Source organism: Hippoglossus hippoglossus, chromosome 4, assembly GCF_009819705.1.
Source record: "Hippoglossus hippoglossus isolate fHipHip1 chromosome 4, fHipHip1.pri, whole genome shotgun sequence".
Lineage (NCBI taxonomy): Eukaryota > Metazoa > Chordata > Actinopteri > Pleuronectiformes > Pleuronectidae > Hippoglossus > Hippoglossus hippoglossus.
The window spans coordinates 11,858,852-11,878,666 of NC_047154.1; the positions used below are offsets into that span (position 1 = coordinate 11,858,852).

Genomic DNA, 19,815 nt, shown 5'->3' on the forward strand with positions numbered 1-19,815 from the left:
TCTGGAAAATGTCCGGACTTCACTGCATGTCTAGAGAGCAGCTTATGTAAACTCGACCCATGCAACTGTTAGCTTAGCTTATAGGATGAAGACTGACACCAGGGCAGAGTGGTTTGTGAAGGTAACACAAAGTCTTAAAATTAGTTTTAACGTGTTTTTACACAAAACTATTGTCAGTAAAACTATCTCTCACACACAAGCCACACAGTTTTAGACCCATAGCTCTTCTTGTGAAATAGTTTGTGGCTCGTGTGTAAGTGGTCGTGTCGGGCTGGTGTCCCTACTGTCCGCCTGTGGGTTAATGCTGGATGTGGCTCTGCCCCCGACAGCCAGCCAAAGCCTTTTTAAGAAGGCTTTCTGCAGAACAAGGCATAAACCCAGATTATGAAACAACAATAAATCAATCCCTTATGCTCATTTCATAAAACACATGAATAATAAGCTTATGGGGGAATAGCTTGGTATAACAGGCCCAGTGTGCTGTGCTCGCATTGAGAGACAAGACGGCAGATAATTGGAAGTTAAACTGTCAGTAATCAAGATTCAGTGGTGTTTTCTGCACATGTGCATGTGTATGTGTGCACACACTTGCACACCCAGTTGTGTTTGACCTCCCTGTGTCTCAGTTAGCAGATATCAGGCTGAGAAAGCAGCACTCCCAGAGGTGTTTGAAACAGAGCCTCTGCTCAGCGGCCATTATTCTGATTAAAAAAGAAAAAGAGTGCAAATCGACAGTGACTTAAGCTCAACAGATGAGCCCCAATTCTCTAAATGTTTGAATCCAGATGACCCGCAGATGCTTTAAAGCAGATTTCACAACAATAGACAGATGTTGAGGATGTTGAGAAGTAGCTATAGCGCAGGGGGGGCAGTTATCACACCGGCTGAGGTTCTTTCCTGTCCCTTTAATCGAGAGAAAAGACTTGGAGCTGTTTCTAAGTGCTCCTAAATCAGATAAAACAGGCAGGGAAAATCAACTTCTCCATGTAAGTGTGTGCTGCTTTGTGAAGCTGATATGGACCAGAGGGGATTACTCCTGGATGGGAGGCTGGCTTTGGAAGGACTATGAAGATGGGAATATATAGACTTTGCTACTTTAGAGGATCATGACAGTCAAATGGTGGATGGAAGTCACTCGTGTGCTGCATGCAAAGATTATCAAAGGGGCGTAGAGCAGAATTTCAGTTTAATACTATATTTCTTAGCCTTAGTTTTAGTAAAACCTCTCATGGTGGTTTATGCTCCATAGGCAGAAAAGTGAATGTAGCATCTAATTCAACAGAGTACTATATGACTTATTTCTTCAAATGAACATATGTTTTCTGCTTTGAATTCAAGTTTCCATTCACTGGCACTGAAAAGTTATGTAATCTTTAGAGATATCGTTAAATCATTCCTAGGCCATAAGGTCAACAAGATAGAGAACTGAAAATGAGTGGAATATCGCTGTAAAGGAAACATCACAAAACAAAAGATAAATAGTCAGTACACTTTGTTTCCCGACCTTATGGAAAATCGCTTTGTGGATTTCTTTTGTTCTGGCTGTTCTCAGTGAACAGATCAGAACAGTATGAAGACTTTGTGATTTGACAGATGGGTTTGTCCTAAATGTTCCTTCATTGTATTGATTTGCTGAGTCAAAACCACCTTCATGGTTGCAAATTACTGGCATAAAAATGTCATTTCACTGAGATGCTTTCCTGAAAACATCTTAATATCCCTGTGCTACGGTCGATAGGACATAAGATTTAAACTGTGTAAAATGTCAGTGGTTCAGCTGCTGGTCTCCTTCTGTAAGATCCAGTCTCAGAGCCCATTGGCTATTGTCTGATGATGAATTAGCCTGTGGGGGCAGCGGCCAATATTTTGGGACTTCAGTTGTTAGCAGCAGATGTCCCGGCCAACTTCCACTCGCTGTCCGCTGTTCACAGGCCAACAAGTACACTCGAGTCACAAATAACATACATTATATAATGCAAAACTTTTTGTGGGTGTTTTAGTTCCAGACAACATTTTGACTAATCTCTATTAACAGATATCAACATATGAATGTAGATGAATTAAAAAGCTGATAGCCGATGCATTTCGTTCTGAGTTCCGCTTCTTTGACTCTCCACCTGCGGGCCACCGAAGCCTGCTCACACATGATTGGTCAAACTAAAATTCGAAACCAGAAGGCTTCCAGCTCCCAAATCCCTTCCCTCACCTACAGATTCTTCATATTCACACACACAATCTATCTATAGATATTATTCAAGCATTAAATGCACCTTTCTTGGACTTTAATATTGTGCTTATAGGACATTTTCTGCGGGGACCCAGATTTCTCTGCTGATTGAAGCATCAATAGAGCAGAAAGCAAAGTGACTTGCACAGTTGTAGACCTGTGATCTGACCATAGCTCCTTCAATAAAATAATCTTTAATATTTTTCTCGTTGCTTTCTCACTGCACATCCCCATGCACAGACTGTACTGCAGACTGTCGGCACTGTCAGTGTGAGAGAATCCATTTGTTTCTCATTGCATATATCACTTAGAGGTAGAAGCATTTGAGTTAAAATGAATTTTACATCCACTAAGTCTCGTATTTTGTGTATTGTATTCTGAACAATAAACATTCAACATTAAAAGGACTTGAATTAACTGAGCAAAGATAAGCAGAGAGTGACTCCACTTTATGTTTCTGATACAGTCCCTGTCCCGGCTCTTTATCTGGGTGATAGTTAATTACCCCAGATAAATCCATTGGCAATTTGGTGGGCCTGTTCCAGTGTGCCACCCCCTCCCAAAACCTCCCCCAACCACCCAAACGCAGCCACTTCCCTCCTCTCTTCCTCCTCATTCTAAGCTCATGTAATGAATCGCTAATCACCCTGTCCCTGACGAGCATCCCCAGCCTATTATCTTTTAATTACCCCAATCAGGGAGGCATAGGCACATGCCAGCAGGGGGCGTACTGTCAAACAAATACAAAGAATATAATGCAACGTAAGACTTTTGAGTTTGGGCTCCATGATGTATTTTAAATTAACAAAATGCCTGAACTTTATTGTGTGCAGATGAGGACAGTGTGTATACTGCCAGTAGGTGAATTATGTTTGTCACCACGTTTCTGTTCGTACACCTGAGAGGGCGAGCAGGACGCAGAGCGCCCCCCGGCTGTGGTGGTTTATGTACGCAGAGGCAGAGCGAACTACAGCTTGTTCTCAATCTCCACTCGGCTCTTTGACTGCCGGGCTGCAAATGGTTCTCTTGTGGAGCGTTTGGGCCGCCGCAGAAAATGGAGCCTCTAACTCACACAGTCATTTGCAGATGCGACACTTGGGATTCGAAGCGAGTCGCCACAGATCAAAGATATAAATTGGAATTGGCAGCAGACATGAAATGGGGTCAGGGGACTTGTACCCGACACAGTTACACACATGCAGACAGGGAACATGTGAGTTTTAGGGTCCTCTAGTTTTACAGGGGAGGGTTCTGTTCAGACAAAGGTGCCGCAGATGAACTGTAGTTCACAGAGTCTCAGAAACAGACTTGGAATAAAAAGCCTAATTTTCAGCTGTCATTCGCTCTCATTTGAAGAAATCCCACACACGAAATTAAGTAAATCCTTGCTGACTTGCATCTTATTGAAAGTGAATGTAGTTTGGAGACAGGTCGGGGTCTCGCAGTATGCGTGATGGAGCAGATTTTTCCAAGCGGTGTGTGACGCGGGAAAGACAAATTCCCATACTCCTGTTTTGCACTCTGAGAAAGGAGCAGAGAATAGGTTCAAGATCACACGGTTGTCGCTTGTTTACATCAACCAAGTAAACCAAGGACAATTTTTTATAGCGTCAGGTGCCCCCTGCCAAGTCCTCTTAATAGTTCAGGTTTTTGAATTTAATCTCGCTAATTTCTACATATCCCTCTGAGGATCTTAAAGCTTAACTTCAGAAAAGAAAAAAGACCCTGTACGGCCCTTTTTGGAATCTCAGTGTCCGTTTTTTGTCAACCCTTTAGTGAAAGCCTGTCAAAAGTGGTTAGCTTCTCCAGTGAAACTACTTCTTTGCATCTTAGCTCCCGGTCTTGCCCTGTGTCTGCACAATTTCTCTCTATCCTCTTGTTTCTCTCCTTTTGTTTAGATAAAGCGAGGGATTAGGAAAGATTTGCCCCCATAAAGTAGTGGTTTGATGGGCTTTTATCCCACCATGTTGCTAAAGCTGTGTAGCCCCTGGATTAGGCCTTGACAATAGGAACCCTTGTGCTGGGCCGCAGCCTGAGGGCCACAACCAAAGACGGGCTCTGAGAAAGAGGGAGGAAACAAACCTGCCAACCTCGATACGTCAAGTCTGCCAGAGAAACCGTTCAGAGGAGCGGCCCTGGCTGCAGCGTGGTATGCTGCGTCTGGGGATCATACAAGGAAAAACAATAGTGAGAGTGAACAAGGTGTTGTCAGCCTCTAAAACACAGAATTATTGTGTCTGTGTTCCAACGATTATATTCTTTTGACACCAATATCTACCAAAACTGTAAATGTGCATTTAGAACTCTGCCAACTTTTCATATCACATTCAGTTTACAGGTGTTTTGGCTGTACGACTTTATACAACATATAGTGTGAAGTCTAAAAAAGTTGCCTGAAGAGAATGAAACCAATCTGGTGGAGTTGAGATGTGAGCTCACCTGACATCTGTAGCCCACCCCTCGTCTGTGCTTAAAGATTCAGCGTGTAAGAATTAGGTGAAAGGGATCTATTGGCAGAAATTGAATATAAAATAAACCTAGTGATGTTTTATCTAAATTGTATGAATTGTTGTTTTCTTAAACCCTAGAATGGGCCATTTAGATACTTAATATTTACACCTGGAGTGGGTCCTCTCGGAGGCCGCCATGTTTTTACAGTAGCCCAGACTGGACAAACTAAACACCTTTTGAGTTTTTATGACAACTGAAGGATACATGTTCTCTTTCATGTTTAGAAGGGGAGGGTGGGTGAGGGGTATTCAGCTGCAACATGCGACTTCACCACTAGATGTCACTAAATTCAACACACTGAACCTTTAAAGGTAGCAACATGAGGCTAGGCTACTAGCATAGCACAAGCAAATTGTAGACTGAAATGTTGGTGCATTGTGGGTAATTTAGGCAGCGGATTTTGACAAAGACAATGAATGCGTGGAATAAAATCAGAAATGTTACAGTGGTTTTGATCCTTTTAAAAGGTCCATTGTGAGTCGGACATGGTGAGTCATGGAAGTCCAATGCTGCCATATAGAACAGCACTAGCAAATATTTTGGAGCTACCAGTGGAATCATTGACACTTGTGGCAAACTCACAGCGAGTTATCACTGACTTGTACAGTTCCCACAGCTACACAGGGTTTTTCTTGACAATCTCAGCACTCATCAGCTTTGTCTCTTACTGCAGGCAGCAGTCTTCAGTGAGAAACCTCGGATAAACCAACAGGACGCAACCTGCAGACAGACAAAGTTAGCAGCTATATATGGCGGATGAACACAGCAGAACCTTTTAATGAAGCTTAAGAGCAGATATTTCCTCCAGGAGTTGGTGACCAAACCAGAGCTAAAAGGAAAATGATTATTGAACTTTCAGTCATCAGGTCTCCAGAAACCTAATTTCGAATGAATGATGATGTTGCTCTGTGTCTGTTGGATGTGTCATGAAGCAACAGCTTGCAAACAAGTTCAGCTTAATGACTTAATGAATGAAATAAAGTCAATTTTATATTTTGAGTTTTTTCTGCTTCCAAGTTGACAAAAAACAATCAATAACTCTTAAACTAATGTTTGCTGCTTATCTTGGAGATATTTTATTTACTCTGTTGTCAACATGATTTTACAGTTTAACAATTAGAATCTGCACATAACTTTAAATCTGCACTGGTGTTTTGAATAAGAATTCTATTAACAGAAGCCCATTTTATGTCAACTAAATATTTGTATAATCACTGCGGTAACTAGACTGTGGTCATATAGAGTGATGGATTACTACTCTTTATTCATAAAAACATGTCAATCATATGGATGTGAGGGGAGCAAGAACACAGTCAACATAAAAGGAGACTGTGTGAGCGTATCCTTCCACTCAGTGATATCTAAATACAAAATTACACTGCTGAGTCAGAGATTTGTCTGTGTTAATCAGATATCCAGTGTTAGAGGTGGATGTCCAGCTGATACACAGCCAGAGGATTGCTAATGGCATGTGGCTTTGTTACTCCAGTCACACAAGTCCCACGGAAGCAGTCATTTCTCAACCATACATCAAAATGATTAATTTCACCCAAATGAGCACAAGCTAACCTTGACTAAGAGCGTGTGCAGGCCACAGCAGCTGGATTGAAACCTAATATATTCATGAAGTTAAAGAAAAGCTAATGATAAAACTTAATGGGCTCTGAAGGCTGAAGGCATCAACTTTCTCCTCGAGTTGATGTAAAATGCCACTTGGAAAATATAGGGAGCCATTTGAGGGGTAAAATTACAAACTCTCATGCGTTATAAACCTGATTAAAAACTGAACATGATTTATAAATCGCTGCGGCTTCCTCGGCTGAGCTTCGATTCAGGCTGCCAAAGTCCTGATGCAGGGATAAAGTTTTGATATTCAGAGAGCAAGCGGGAGGATGATTGAAAGCAAAAGGCGATAACTCAGATCTGAGGAGAGGCTTTAACATGATAGAGCTTGAATGCAGCCGGAGTGCAGAGAACAATGAGTGCACCGACGAAATCCACGGAAATCTTGAGATGAATTTGGGGTTTAGAAAGTTAGCCTGGAGCGAGCGGTGCTGAGATCCTGGAGATGATCAGGATGAGACGCAGAGTGTGAGGATTGTATATAAACAGATGGGTAAACTTTACAGAGCCACGCATTCAGGATCATCAACATGAGGAGGCCTCAAAACCACCAATACAGTTCTGGGAAGGAAAACATTCAGAGTTAGTGTTTGTGCCTTTTAAAGTCAAAAGAACGACAGGAATTAATCAAGTAACTTATTACCAGAATTATATTTTGATAAACTATTAATGGTTTCAGTCATTTTCCAAACACAATTGTCAAAACATCTGCTGGTTGCTCTTTCTTCAAATCTTTTCTGTTTCATATCATTACAATTAAATATCTGAGTGTGGGTTGCACATAAGAAGGAAATTTGATGACCTGTCATCCGCCTCCAGAAAGTTGTGATAAACTTATTTTTCACCACTTTCTGACCAAACAACTAATCAGAGAGGAGAATAATGATCGGTTACAGCTCCAGTCTATGATTTGAGATTAAATTCCTGCAACATGTGCAATCTACTTAAATTTCTATAAATTATTATCACTCTAAAAATAAAGCATTACACTCCCCCCTAAATTATTTGGCTTCGTGGAGCTGAATATGAAAAAAATAAATCACCTGAAAACTGCCCTGAAATTGCTTTAAAATATATTACAAAAATACAATACCTTATAAATCTATAACAAATGCTAGGATTTAGAAAATAAGTGTGGAGTTTTGAATTTCTTTTTGAATTTCATTTGAAAATGTCTTGCAGGAGTTTATACACGATATATTCCACAGATTTAGACGCTGCGTGTGTAGATTGAGTTTACTAGTGTCCACTCTATCCCTGCATGCTCCGCTGCTGCTGCTGCTCATCTGGCCTAATATCTCTCTAATAGTCGGCCCTCTTGACACTTGCTTTAAAGCCCTCAGCCAGGCTGGACATTAGCTCGCGTTAAGTTCCGTAAAAAAGCTGATTTGAGGAAGAGCAGCTGAGAGGGATTCCTTCTCGCTTTAATTGCTTTAGAAACGGTTCGCACAAAGAGACACTGGCCAGATTTATCTGCAGTTTAAGTTCTTATTTCCATCGGTTCACAAGTTAATCCGATTTTTTTTTTTCATTCCTCTATAGGCCCAACTGTTCTTTAGCCACTGGCCAAATTTATTATTATTTGTATTATCGTTATTATTATCATTACAAACCATCCATTTACGCATTTGAGAACCACTTGTTGCTTGAAAACAAAACTCATTCAATCATGTTTTTTTTAGGTTTTTCCAAGTGCATAAATATCCATTGTGTCAATTTAAAACTGAAAAATATCAACACTTGACCTTTAGAGAAATTGATACTTAAAGTTAAACATGTTGATGTTAAGCATCCCCTTCTTTTTTTCACACTGGCTGCTGTTTTCAGGAATCACGGAGTTTTGGCGCACGAATGTGGCCAAAGATCAAATTGAGTTTAGGATTTAACCCCCCCCCCCCCAGCCCACCTTCCTCTTTCTCTCGGAGAAAACTCAACAAAATATGCAAGCCTTACATTAAAAGGCTACTTTACCCGTGTGCCCTTAATTCCAGCCTAAACGGGTTTTCTCCGGGAGAAGAAATCTTTTCTAAAAAACCTCGGAGAAGAAGAGAGGGGGCATTATTGTTTTAATCCTCTTACCAGCAGTCATTTTAAGACATTTTTTGGAGGGTTGAAATGGCGTCTTGTCTCCCCAATCCTAACCTAAATCCCTGGGGGCCGGGGAGCTGCTGCTGGAGGCTGCAGCTGGAGGCTGTGCGCCACCATGCAGCATCTCTGCAGAGACTGAAGGAGCAAATCAAATTAAAGCTCCGAATTAACCTGGAGAGTCACCGTGCTGCAGAAAGTATACAGGACCGTTACTGAGCACACGCATATCATTTCATGAACACCTCTGTTATAATAAACCTTTTGGGGCTGAATTCAAACGTTTAGAGACATTTTCAAATACTTTTTGCACTGCATAGTACATATTTACTTTCAATATATTCTAAAGTCTGAATCCTTCACATTTGTAAAAGTTGTTTAGTCTTAAAGAAATACAAGATAGCCTGTCTATATTTTATAAAATGTCGTTTTATCAATAGTATTAAAAAGGATAAAGCAATTTAAAAGTAAAGGATGTTTGCAGTAAATAGGATTCTGACCTCAGCATTACTTCCTATTGAGAAAATATAAAAGTAAATGCGTGATATTTAAAAATACAAGGTGTCATGTTTAAAAATTTTAACAGCTTTAACATATCAATAGAATTTAATCTTTATATTGAATTTCTCTTCTAATAAAACTTAAATATTACTATCGTATTAATATTAATAATGTCAACTCCAAAAATAGTACTAAATGTTAATGGGCTATTAGGATAATATATATAAAAAAAAATACAATGCATAAAATTAAGAATACAAACAGATCGTCGGTCTGCGGCTCGGATGCAGAAATCATCTGTGAGGTGTAATGTGAGGGAGGGGGGTGAGGAGGTGTGAGGAAGGGTGGGGGGGAGACCGTGAAGCGACGTGATTGGCAGAGAGCAGCAGCGTGCGCAGCGCCCCACTGACCCCGCCCGGGGGTCGCTTTAAAGGCCGATACATGGCAGCTCAGCATCCTCCCACATCCACGGAGAGGAGAGAGCGCAGAGAGCCGCAGCAGCAGCGGGACGCACCGGGACTCAGGCAGGATATTGAGAGAAGAGCGGAAAACACGGATCCAGCGAGGACATGAACAACCCGCGGATTTTAGAGGAGAAGATCTGAGAGGGAAAATACTCGGAGGCTCGGATCGTGGACATATTTCTCACCAGAGAGAGAGAGGAGAGGTAAGAAGTTTCCCGAGTGGAAGTTTCTCCGGCGCACGAGCTTTAGTTCATAGAGTGTGATTAGTTTTCTTTAAAAAGAATTAAACCGACAAAAAAAAAAGAGGGTTTCATTAATATGTTCAACTTTTTACCTGCGTTTGTTTCAACTTGTTTCACTTTTATAACCACATGTCTGAACTTGACGTCATTTATAGCCTAAAGTGCCTTAAAGTGCCCAAAAAGAAGGAAAATATATACATGAGGAATATTTATCAAATATGAAAAGGATATATTATATATATACTTACATGCATTGTGCAATATTAACGTCAATTCTTCAATACATTGTTAAATATCTCCCATACCCTCTATGTATAAGCTATGTGTATATACTATTTATATAGGCTACTTATTATATTCTTCAATATCTTATATTTACTAGATATATGTCTTTGTGTGGTTATTTACATTCATTATGGATTCGTGGTGTCAAGTCTTCAATATCTTCAATATATGTATAGGCTATATATATATATATAATATAGGGCTAAGAATTAACGTTAATGATGCAAATTTATATTTTGAATTGAGTCCTAATCAGCTGATAATGGTTTTCTTTGTGGCAGACGCACTTGTTTGTGTTTCCTTTAACATTACACGGAGTTGAATTGACTCCACTTTACAGAGTCATTATTTTCCCATCAATGTCCTCGGGTTAGTTGTGTTGCTGCTGACGCCAGAGCTGCGGGCCCGAGGGCAGAATTCACTAAACCTGTGTAACTCATAAATCCACAGCAATTAGCATAATTAGGCTTAAATCAGAGCCCGAGGCTGCAGAGTGACATTGTCCTGGAAGAGGAGCATTATGGGGAAGATTTAAAAACGCGAACAGATTACACCAATCCAGCCAGAGATTGATTTAGTAAAAATAATGCAATGAAATAGACGCACGAAGAAAGAAAATTGTTATTGCATTAGTCACACGTTTTGATCAGACAAGCACACGCACGCACGCACGCACGCACGCACACGGGCCACCTTTCACGTGTCAGGCCTGGTGATAAATTAATAGTCTGGTATAGTAGGAACCTATTTGCACCCCACATTAGACTGGAGCCCGACGGGGGATCTGTGTGCACATTTCACCGAGGAGCTGTCACACATCTCCGTCAGCCTGCAGGCGCCTGAACTGACCTGGGACCCGACACAGATTGAAATAAACTGCTGCCCCACTGCAGGCAAACTCTCTGGGAGCAAAGTAAATATCCTCCTCTGTCAGCGCAGCCTGCGGAGGTTTCACACAGCGCCCGAAATTAAAAGCACTTCAGACTGAACTTTTAATTTGAAAATAATGAAACGAGAAAGAAAAACCCACAATAAATTGTATTGTCAATGGTTTGTCAACCTGATCACAGTGATTTAAATTATTATTTATTCAATGAATAGCTTTACATCATCACTGCTGACCACTGTGAATAAATTATTATATGACTATTATAATTAAATCGCGCTAAATGTTTCCTGATACAATGACACGACATGTTAAATTAAATAATAAAATAGTGCAGTAAAATTACACTTTTTTTTAATTTAAACTTGAGACCTCTGCAACATTTACTTGAATTAATAAATCGTAAATATGACGCTGTATTTTTCTGGAACTGGAAAATTGCACGAATCATTTTTCTCAGCTCACTTTAAGATATTATGTTAAAAAGCCTGTACACAATTGTTCTGTTGCCGCAGTGGATTCTTAAACCACAAAATAGATTTTTTAAAATAAATTATAGTTGAAAATAAAGATTAACAATTAAAAGTAACAATTTGAAATAAGTTTTTTCTGACTGTCTAGATGTAAAACCCCAGATTTCCATAAAAATTCTGTTTAGTTTCTTTCAACAAACTTTCTTTTCAATCTTTCAAGTTCTGAATCTCCTCTAGAGTCGTCTGCTCTAATAAATTTAAGGAACTATTCCACAGAAGCGCGGCGTTTAAAGGTCATTTCCCCCTGTTACTATTTTAAATATTAAAATAATATTTTACAGCTTTCTTCATTTTTAAAGTAACCAAACTTCCGCCAGAGAACCGTTCTGTTTGTTGGTGGCCTGACCCTCACAGCAGTTTGTTTCTTTCCTCCGCAGAAAACACTTCAGTCATGCAGCACTACGGGGTGAACGGCTACTCTCTCCACGCCATGAACTCACTGAGCGCCATGTACAACCTCCACCAGCAGGCGGCGCAACAGGCCCAGCACACCCCTGACTACAGGCCCTCAGTGCATGCACTCACTCTTGCAGAGAGACTTGCTGGTAAGAAGCAGTTGCTCATTTTGCTTTTCAGCTCCTCATGCTTTTGTTTTGATCACCTGACCTTTGCCCTGTCCCTTTAATTAAACTGGTCGTGTTTCTTGTTTCTCAACGGTTGCACATTTCAAGACATTATCCTTGAGGCCCGGTATGGCTCCCAGCACCGTAAGCAGCGGCGGAGTCGCACGGCCTTCACCGCCCAGCAGCTGGAGGCCCTGGAGAAAACCTTCCAGAAGACCCACTATCCTGATGTGGTGATGCGTGAGCGTTTGGCGATGTGCACCAACCTGCCCGAGGCACGAGTGCAGGTAAAAAGACGAGGCAATCTTGTATCATTAAAGGGGAAAATGGACTGGCCATGACCACTGTCTTTACTGTGTTTAGCCCAAGCTCAACATGTGTTCATCTGTTTTCCAGGTCTGGTTCAAGAACCGTCGGGCCAAGTTTCGTAAGAAGCAGCGCAGCCTGCAGAAGGAGCAGCTCCAGAAACAGAAGGAGGCGTCAGGAGCAGCAGACGGCTCTCCAGAGGACTCCAAGACTGACCTCACTACCGCCAACACCACTACCACCACCACCCTGGCTCCTGAGGCCCGCACCCCTCCCCTCCCCTCCTCCCTCTCGTCCTGTCACTCAGAGGAGAGGCCGGAGGCGGCACGGCCCCAGCCTGACGAGATGAGCGTGGAAGTCAACGTCACCTCCCCTGAGCCATCGGACAGCGAGTCAGCAGCGGAAGATAATGCTGACAGAGAAGAGGACGAAATGAGGGGGGAGACGAGGGTGAAGATCAGGGGGGAGACGCAGGGGGAGGCGGGAGCGCAGCCAGGGAGCAGCTCCCCATCCTGCAAACGACTCAGCCCTGCACCAGGTAAGACTATGGATAGTTTCTATATGCTAAACAAAAGCACACAATTAGTACAGGATTAACATGAAAATTATATATATATAGACGTCCGTGTAGAAACATGCTAACGTCCTGCTTCTCCCTTTCTTTCCTTCAGACTCTCCCCTGAGCTCCCCTGCCTTGCCGTCCTCCAGCAGTGCGAGTGGCGGTATGGTTCAGAGCAACTCCTACGCCTCGTCCCCCCTCAGCCTCTTTCGTCTGCAGGAACAGTTTCGGCAGCACATGGCCGCCACCAGCAACATGGTGCACTACCCGTCCTTCGACATGAGCACGCAGTCCTCTCTGCCCTACCTGGGCATGAACGTCAACATGCCGCCCCCGCTGGGCTCACTGCCCTGCCAGTCCTATTACCAGTCGCTGTCACAGGCCCAGCAGGTGTGGAACAGCCCGCTGATGCAGCCGGCGCCAGGCAGCCTCCCGGGAAGCATCCCGGGAAGCCTCAACAGCAAGACAACGAGCATTGAGAACCTCCGCATGAGGGCTAAGCAGCACGCAGCCTCGCTGGGATTGGACACGCTCCCCAACTGAAGCTCAGGCTGCTCAGTTTCTACGTTGGGCTGTTGCTCTGTTTCGTAGCTATGAATTATGGGCCCTGTCCACAGGAAGTCACTCTGGCTCCCCGACACTTTCCTCTTGGCCTCTCATCACCGTCAGCAACCATGTGTATCAATCCAAAAACACATTGAGAAATAAATCCGATCTTTTGTCTGCTACCCAATTGGCTGCCAAAATGATCATTCTAAAATTCCTCAGTTCAAAATCTGTTTCCTACTTTAACAACTACTGAGGACATTTTGCAGTTTTTCAGACTCCCAACTAAATTCAATTTCAAAACCCGAGCAGCACAACAAAGAGTAGCAACAACTTATTTTATGAAGACAACAAGTGTGTTTCAGAGCAGACACTGAAGGGGCCCTTTCTCAGCTTGGGGCCCGCGGTTGTTGAGCACATCAAGTTGGCATGTAGCTCACTGCTGAGAGCTCATGACAAACATGAAGAACATCTCTGCTGGACAGAACAGAAAACAAGATTATAAGAAGAACTCAATGGTCTTGAATGAATAGATGAAAAAAAAGAAAAAAAGAAAGAATAATCCCACCTGGACTGGAGTTACGACTGAACACTTCCTCCTGCCCGTGTGGATCTTGCTTGTGTTTGACTCCTTCTGGTCAACAGCTCAAGCCTAATGCCAGCTGTTCACCATGAATCGAGTCTCCTTGGTGAAGATGGGGCAGCAAGTCTTGAACCACAGAGCTGACGTTCTCTTTCCAGGACCAACAACCGACATTAAAGCATTCCATAATCCAACACCATGAACGTGAACTATGCATGTGTGCACCCTCTAAAGCATGGCTTACAGCCGCACAACGCAGAATGAAGTCACATCAGATCGAACATCACAAATAAACCTCCGATCATTCATTATAATCCTCAAGCCAAATGTGTTTCTTTGTAGATGACACGCCATTCTACTTGTTTAAAGTCACAGCTCTGCCTGCAAGAATCCATTGAGCGTTGTAAATATCCCTCAGTGTAACTTCATGTCTCCTTTTTGTGTGAAGCAATTGTGGCTCTTAAGCAAAGGACCTAAAGAAAAGGAGGAGGCACAGTAACAAATAAATATGAACCCAGCCCACGTATATTTTTGCTAACTCGGGTGCCAGATCGAGGTCGCCAGAGAGACGCACTAGCCAAATCTCTATGTACTATATCACTGTAGATTCAAGACATGTATTTCTCAATGGTTTTGAATGTGAGTAATTTATCTGTTTAATTCAAGGGAATAAATCACAAATAAGAATGATTCCTGTTGTCAGTGTCGTTGGTTGGAATACAGCATGGAAATGTTTACTCGCACTTGTTCACGATGCTTCATTTTGCCATTTTCCAAAGCAAACAGGAACCTAAAAGACCATCTGGAACAATATTCCTGCATGAATTAAGGAAATAGAAATACTTTCTAATTTCCCAAGTGGCAGTTTTGTATTTTCCCGAAACTTTGGACCCAAGTTAGCTGAAAGGTGAGTCAGGAGGGGACTGGACAAGAACAACATTCATTAAAACATGCACTCACACATTATCGTCTTCTAAAACACTTCTGTCTAAGTTTCTCATGTGAGAGTTAGTCGGCAACAGGAGAGGGATTAGTGGAGGGTGTGCCGAATCCAGTTCCTCTGACGGCTCAGAGTGGGACTGACAGAAAACTGAACCTTAAAAAAGAATTAGTCTTGATTTCCACACACATCAAGTCCAACTCCAACTTCTACAGTGAAAATGTAAGTTAAACTGTTCCGCTGAAGACACCTTGATTAACCGTGAATTATTTAGACACAGGAGGTCCACCGGCGTCAATGGTGAGGTTTACATGCCACATGGGGGAGAGCCTGCCACTTGTTCACCCGGTGTAGAATAACTAATCCTAAATGGAATGACTGAAGCACAGTGTCAGGCTCTAAAGAGTCTCCAATCCAGTAAACCCACCCACCACCCTCCCCTCACACTCTCTCTCTACCCCCACCCTGTCAATCGAGGTTTGGCTGCACCGAAACAGAATGCTTTGCCATAAGAAGATTACCTTCGGTCGGGATATCGATGGATTAAGTAAGAATAGAATGAGATAAAATGGGGCTGAAAGAGATCCCGGAGTCAGCAAAGTTCAGACACCTGTTCTTTTCCTGCTCCTCTGCGGCTCCTCGCTCCATGACCGTAAAGATTATATCACTTTCTAAGTGCAGAGGAGGAGGCGAGAGGGGCGAGGGAATTAGGATGGGGCCTGTTACAGTGAGTAAAAATAATTTTGGGGCTGAAAAGTCAATTTTTGTACAAATTCCCTCAGGTTATTCTCAGACACTGTTTAAATATGTGGTCAATTTGTCATGAACCTCCGTGTTTTGTGTTGGGAAAGGGTGTAAATCACTGGGAACGGTGTGTTTGTGTGTATGTGTGCGTGTGTGTGAGTGAGTGTGAGTGAGTGGGTGTGTGTGAGTGTGTCTATGGCAGCTAAGCCGCTGAAGGTTTCCAGGAGCTCTTTGATGTGTATCTGGGCAATGCGCTATTAGAGGGATTTTCCTAGTTGACAGCTTAGAGAATGTGTGGAGGAATTGCGATGCCAGCGGGCTAAAAGAATGCTGGAAACAGGATTAGGATCATATTCTGGCAGCTCCTGTCACTTCATCAATGGGCTAAGGTTTCCTCAGTGACAGCCCTCCTTCTCTGCCCGGCTAAAACCTTTAGTGGGACCATAAAAGGGGTGAGAGAGGGGAAAAAACAATGATTGAATGGTGTGCTATGATTTCTGTGCCGGGCCTGCACTGAGGGCTTTGTGTTGGGAGGTCTGAGGGGGACGGTGTTGATTTGGAGGGAGGGGTAGGTCATGGGGATGAGAAAAGGGGTGGGGGCGCTTTTTGGAGAGAGGGGGGGGAACTGTGGAAGTTTTACACCCAAATCCCCATGGCAGAGCATGTGGAGGGGTTTTTACACTGATGCTGGTGGACAGGGACAGCAGCGTGCACGGTGTCCCCCAGGGGACGGCAGCAGCAGGAGCAGCAGCAGGTGGGAAGAGAGGGGAACATTTCCTGAATCTTCAGAACACAACAAGATTCACTTTGCCTGAATAAAACCTGCCTGTTTTCACCAAGTGAGAGCTCTTTCACCTGGAGATGGGACAAAGACTCAGACTAATACAAGTTTTTTTTGTTTCATAAAAGGACATTTCTTGTGATATTTGAGATTTTTTGATTGCAGTGATATTTCAATAAAAAATATCAAAACCAACAATGAACAGATCTTATTAAAAGGTATCTTCAGTATAGCCTATAATCAAAATCTGGCATACCTTATTCCTCTGTATAATTCATACAATTGTACTGGCTTGTTCCTTAATTATGATAAACAGGGACATTAAAGTTTATTTCAAGTTGACACATCCACCATTCAAATGTGTATAAATCCGTAGCTGAAAATAGTCCCCAATAAATAAAACTATGTTCTCCTGTTAGAGATACGTTTGGTAAAAACTACAGTGCCCAGCTGATTTATATCACTTTGCCTAAAAAATGTATAGATTGCCATTTTACTCATTTGAAAAAATAAAATGCATCCACATGGATTTGTGGATGAAGTGCCACTGACATGATGGGGAAGTCGGTCTCGGTCTCTCAAGGGATTTATTTACAGTAACAAAAAAAATAAAAATAAAAAAATCTCCTGGAGCCATGTAAAGAAAATGATTTCTCTAGAAAATACAAAATTTACCAACAAGCTCATTTCAAGCAGCAGGGCCTGTGCAAAGTGCTGAATTCCATCAAATGTGAAAACAGCACAAATGTGAAAACAGCACAAATGTGAAAACAGCACAAATGTGAAAACGTATGTTACTTGGGACATTTTTCCATGTGATAAATTCACATTATGGATCAACATGGGAATTGTAGATGTTGCACATTAAGTGTAGAGCATAACAAATTGAAACATGTGGTTTACAGACATTTCAAATGTGAAAATATACATTTTAAACATGGTTCTTTCATACAACGCAATTAGTAATGCCAGCGATTAGCAATGCCATCACTTTCTTCCCAAAGATTAAGCATTTTGGATCAGCTCCATGTTCAGGTGAGTCATTTATTTTGAGAGGAATTTAAAATACACATTCTCCAGTCGGGCCTGATGTCGTGTTGCTGAATGTTGGTTTTCTTGTCTGGGCTGATAGGGTGGTCTCTGTCATACATCTTGGACCAGCTGTCTTAATGCTGCCACCGAAAACCCCTTCCCCCAGGAGTGTAACTCCACACTTTGCTCACCCATGTGAAACAATACTTTCACAATACCACAGGAGTTTGATTGTTGGCGACAAGTTATATAATGCCAGGAATTACAGACTAGCATGCAAATGCTAAATCCTCTCTTTCTCCTGAGAAGTGGATGAGACGGACTATATCTGCAGGCTTCACTCTGGCTCCCCAGCTTTGTGCTACAGAGACGCTCTCCTTTCTCCCCCTGACTTGGGTGATAATCCTGACACGCACTGTCTGCATTTTTTACTGTACGTGTTTAAGCGCATTTGCAGAGCATTTATCTCTCCAATGTAAACCAATTTGGCTATAAGGGCCTTGGGCCAAGCAAGGCACCGGCGGAAAGAAAGGAAAACTCAGACCTAGCAGATGTGCAGAGAAGGGAGGATGGGAGAGCTGGCGAAGACGCTTGGGTTGATGAATAACTGCATGCAGCGAAAAAGGCGAAAAGCGGAACTGGATGGGAGAAAAAGAATGTCCCTTGTCCGAGGGGTAAGCTTTTCAAACTTGGGATAGGGGCCTTTAAAGCCGATAGAACGTGGATCACTGAATTGTTGAGTCACAGAATCTGAGAAAATCATATGGAGCTCCCAGTTAATCCTGTCATAGTGAGATCGGTGGACATACTTCGGGGATCCCAGCCCCTTCTGAAGAAATTTGGAGGCTGCTGTATTGACAGAGCTGCTGTTTGATACCGCCTGTACACCTGTATCAGCTGTCTGTTAATCTGCCTTCCCCTCCTCCTACTCGTCCTCCGCAGCATGTCGCCTCTGCTGGGGAAATGGCTGATGAAATGCACCAAAGACCTAAAAGCTGCCAATCTTGCGGCTTCTTGATGTCTCCTGTAAGTGGCTCTGGTTGCAGGATGAACTTGTCACTTTGATCATCTGAAAGGCCAGAGCCCCGCTGCGTCAGACATTACTTCGTGCAATTCTGAGGAGCCATAAAGACTATGGGCTCCTTGGTCCCTGAAATGGGACATTAAGACAGAATCATCCTAGGTTAGTTGTGGCGATATCAAGGTGTTTTATTTGCTGGCACGCAGGCAGGGTCTGAATGTGTTTGGATAGCTTTTAAAGTACCTGATCTTACAGCCTAAGGTTCCTGTAAATGAGGTGTTTGCTGCTCTTATCAATGAGACGTTACATGAGAAGAGCACCTCGGCCTGCCGGGGCTGTTTAACCGTTCTGCTGTATGATTACAACAGGCTGAGCTTTTGGCCAGATGCCTTCTACGTCTAACTCAAACTATTTCAACTCTTCTCACTTTGTTTCACAAGTTCTGATGTTGAATATTTGAGGACACTTCTAGCATCATGACATTCACAACAGTCTCTTACGCTGACACTGAGGGTTTATCGTACATTTTAGCAATGGTGAAAATAAGTATTTAAAGCTTAAAATTGTGCAGCAGTACTCTGTTCATCAGCCATTACTCTGTCTCCCCTTTGTGCACAACGGCTTATTTATATTTGTGAGCTGCAAAGTGATGTACAGGTTCTCGATGAGAGCCACTGGTGTCAATCTGTAGGTCAAAGATGAAAATGGCTAAAAGCTGCCCAACTGGATGTTAGTCATCAGTACTAGAGACATTTTCATTCCAGATGATTTGATATTGAAATGTTTGCTTTAAATCGAACATGAATCTAGTTCTGTCTTGCTGTGACTACATAGCGAATACAGAGGGGCAACTTGTATCACGACAGCCGTCACAGAGAGAGATGATTGGTTGGATTTAAATTGTTAACACCTCATGCTTAGTTTTCAGAAAATATGAAATATCCTTTTTCTCACAATCCATGACAGGTGCACAATTTATGCACACAAGCACTTCCTGTCATACACTCGCACAAATATGGACAAATATATTTATTAAAATGAATAACCCCTATTAATATATATAAATGTGGCTAATTGTCCCCTTGTCTTGACTATTGTCTTCCTGATGTTTAACAGGCTTTTTTTTTTGTTGACAATATGGATTAATAACTCATATCAACTAACGAATGAGTCTGTGTAACTCGTGTTGCGGTGAGTCATGACGGTGCGATAGTGAACCAGCTCAACACCAGAACCCTGGAAGTGAAGCAGCTAAACGGAATTCAGTCATGTGACATGTCAAAATATCGTCTCTGTAAAAGGCCCATAAAAACAAAGAGTTCATGAAATGAGATTGTGGGTTCATGTTCTCATCACGTTTTAACCCAGAAACTGAACAGTGGT

The 19,815-nt window shown here is 42.4% G+C and overlaps 1 protein-coding gene across 2 annotated transcripts; it reads left to right on the top strand.

The window, feature by feature from the left end:
• Positions 1 to 9,418: 9,418 nt before the first annotated feature.
• LOC117760652 (diencephalon/mesencephalon homeobox protein 1-A-like) lies at positions 9,419 to 14,605 on the top strand. 2 transcript variants are annotated; one of them, XM_034583842.1, is made up of 7 exons: positions 9,419 to 9,614; positions 11,735 to 11,902; positions 12,029 to 12,207; positions 12,317 to 12,764; positions 12,898 to 13,395; positions 13,429 to 13,458; positions 13,518 to 14,605. In XM_034583842.1, the coding sequence occupies exons 2-5, from the start codon at positions 11,749 to 11,751 to the stop codon at positions 13,326 to 13,328; spliced, it is 1,212 nt and encodes a 403-aa protein (XP_034439733.1). In that variant the 5' UTR covers positions 9,419 to 9,614; positions 11,735 to 11,748; the 3' UTR covers positions 13,329 to 13,395; positions 13,429 to 13,458; positions 13,518 to 14,605. The 2 variants fall into 2 exon arrangements, with proteins under 2 accessions (XP_034439733.1, XP_034439732.1); XM_034583841.1 differs by having other exon boundaries at positions 11,735 to 11,901; positions 12,013 to 12,207.
• The last annotated feature ends 5,210 nt before the right edge of the window (positions 14,606 to 19,815 follow it).

What these genes read in the sequence shown, in the direction of transcription:
- LOC117760652 (XM_034583841.1), top strand. Translation starts at nt 11,749, where the DNA reads ATGCAGCACTACGGGGTGAACGGCTACTCTCTCCACGCCATGAACTCA. An exon ending in CTCTTGCAGAGAGACTTGCT is followed by an intron (nt 11,902 to 12,012) that starts GGTAAGAAGCAG and finishes TTGTTTCTCAAC; the next exon opens with GGTTGCACATTTCAAGACAT. An exon ending in TGCCCGAGGCACGAGTGCAG is followed by an intron (nt 12,208 to 12,316) that starts GTAAAAAGACGA and finishes TCTGTTTTCCAG; the next exon opens with GTCTGGTTCAAGAACCGTCG.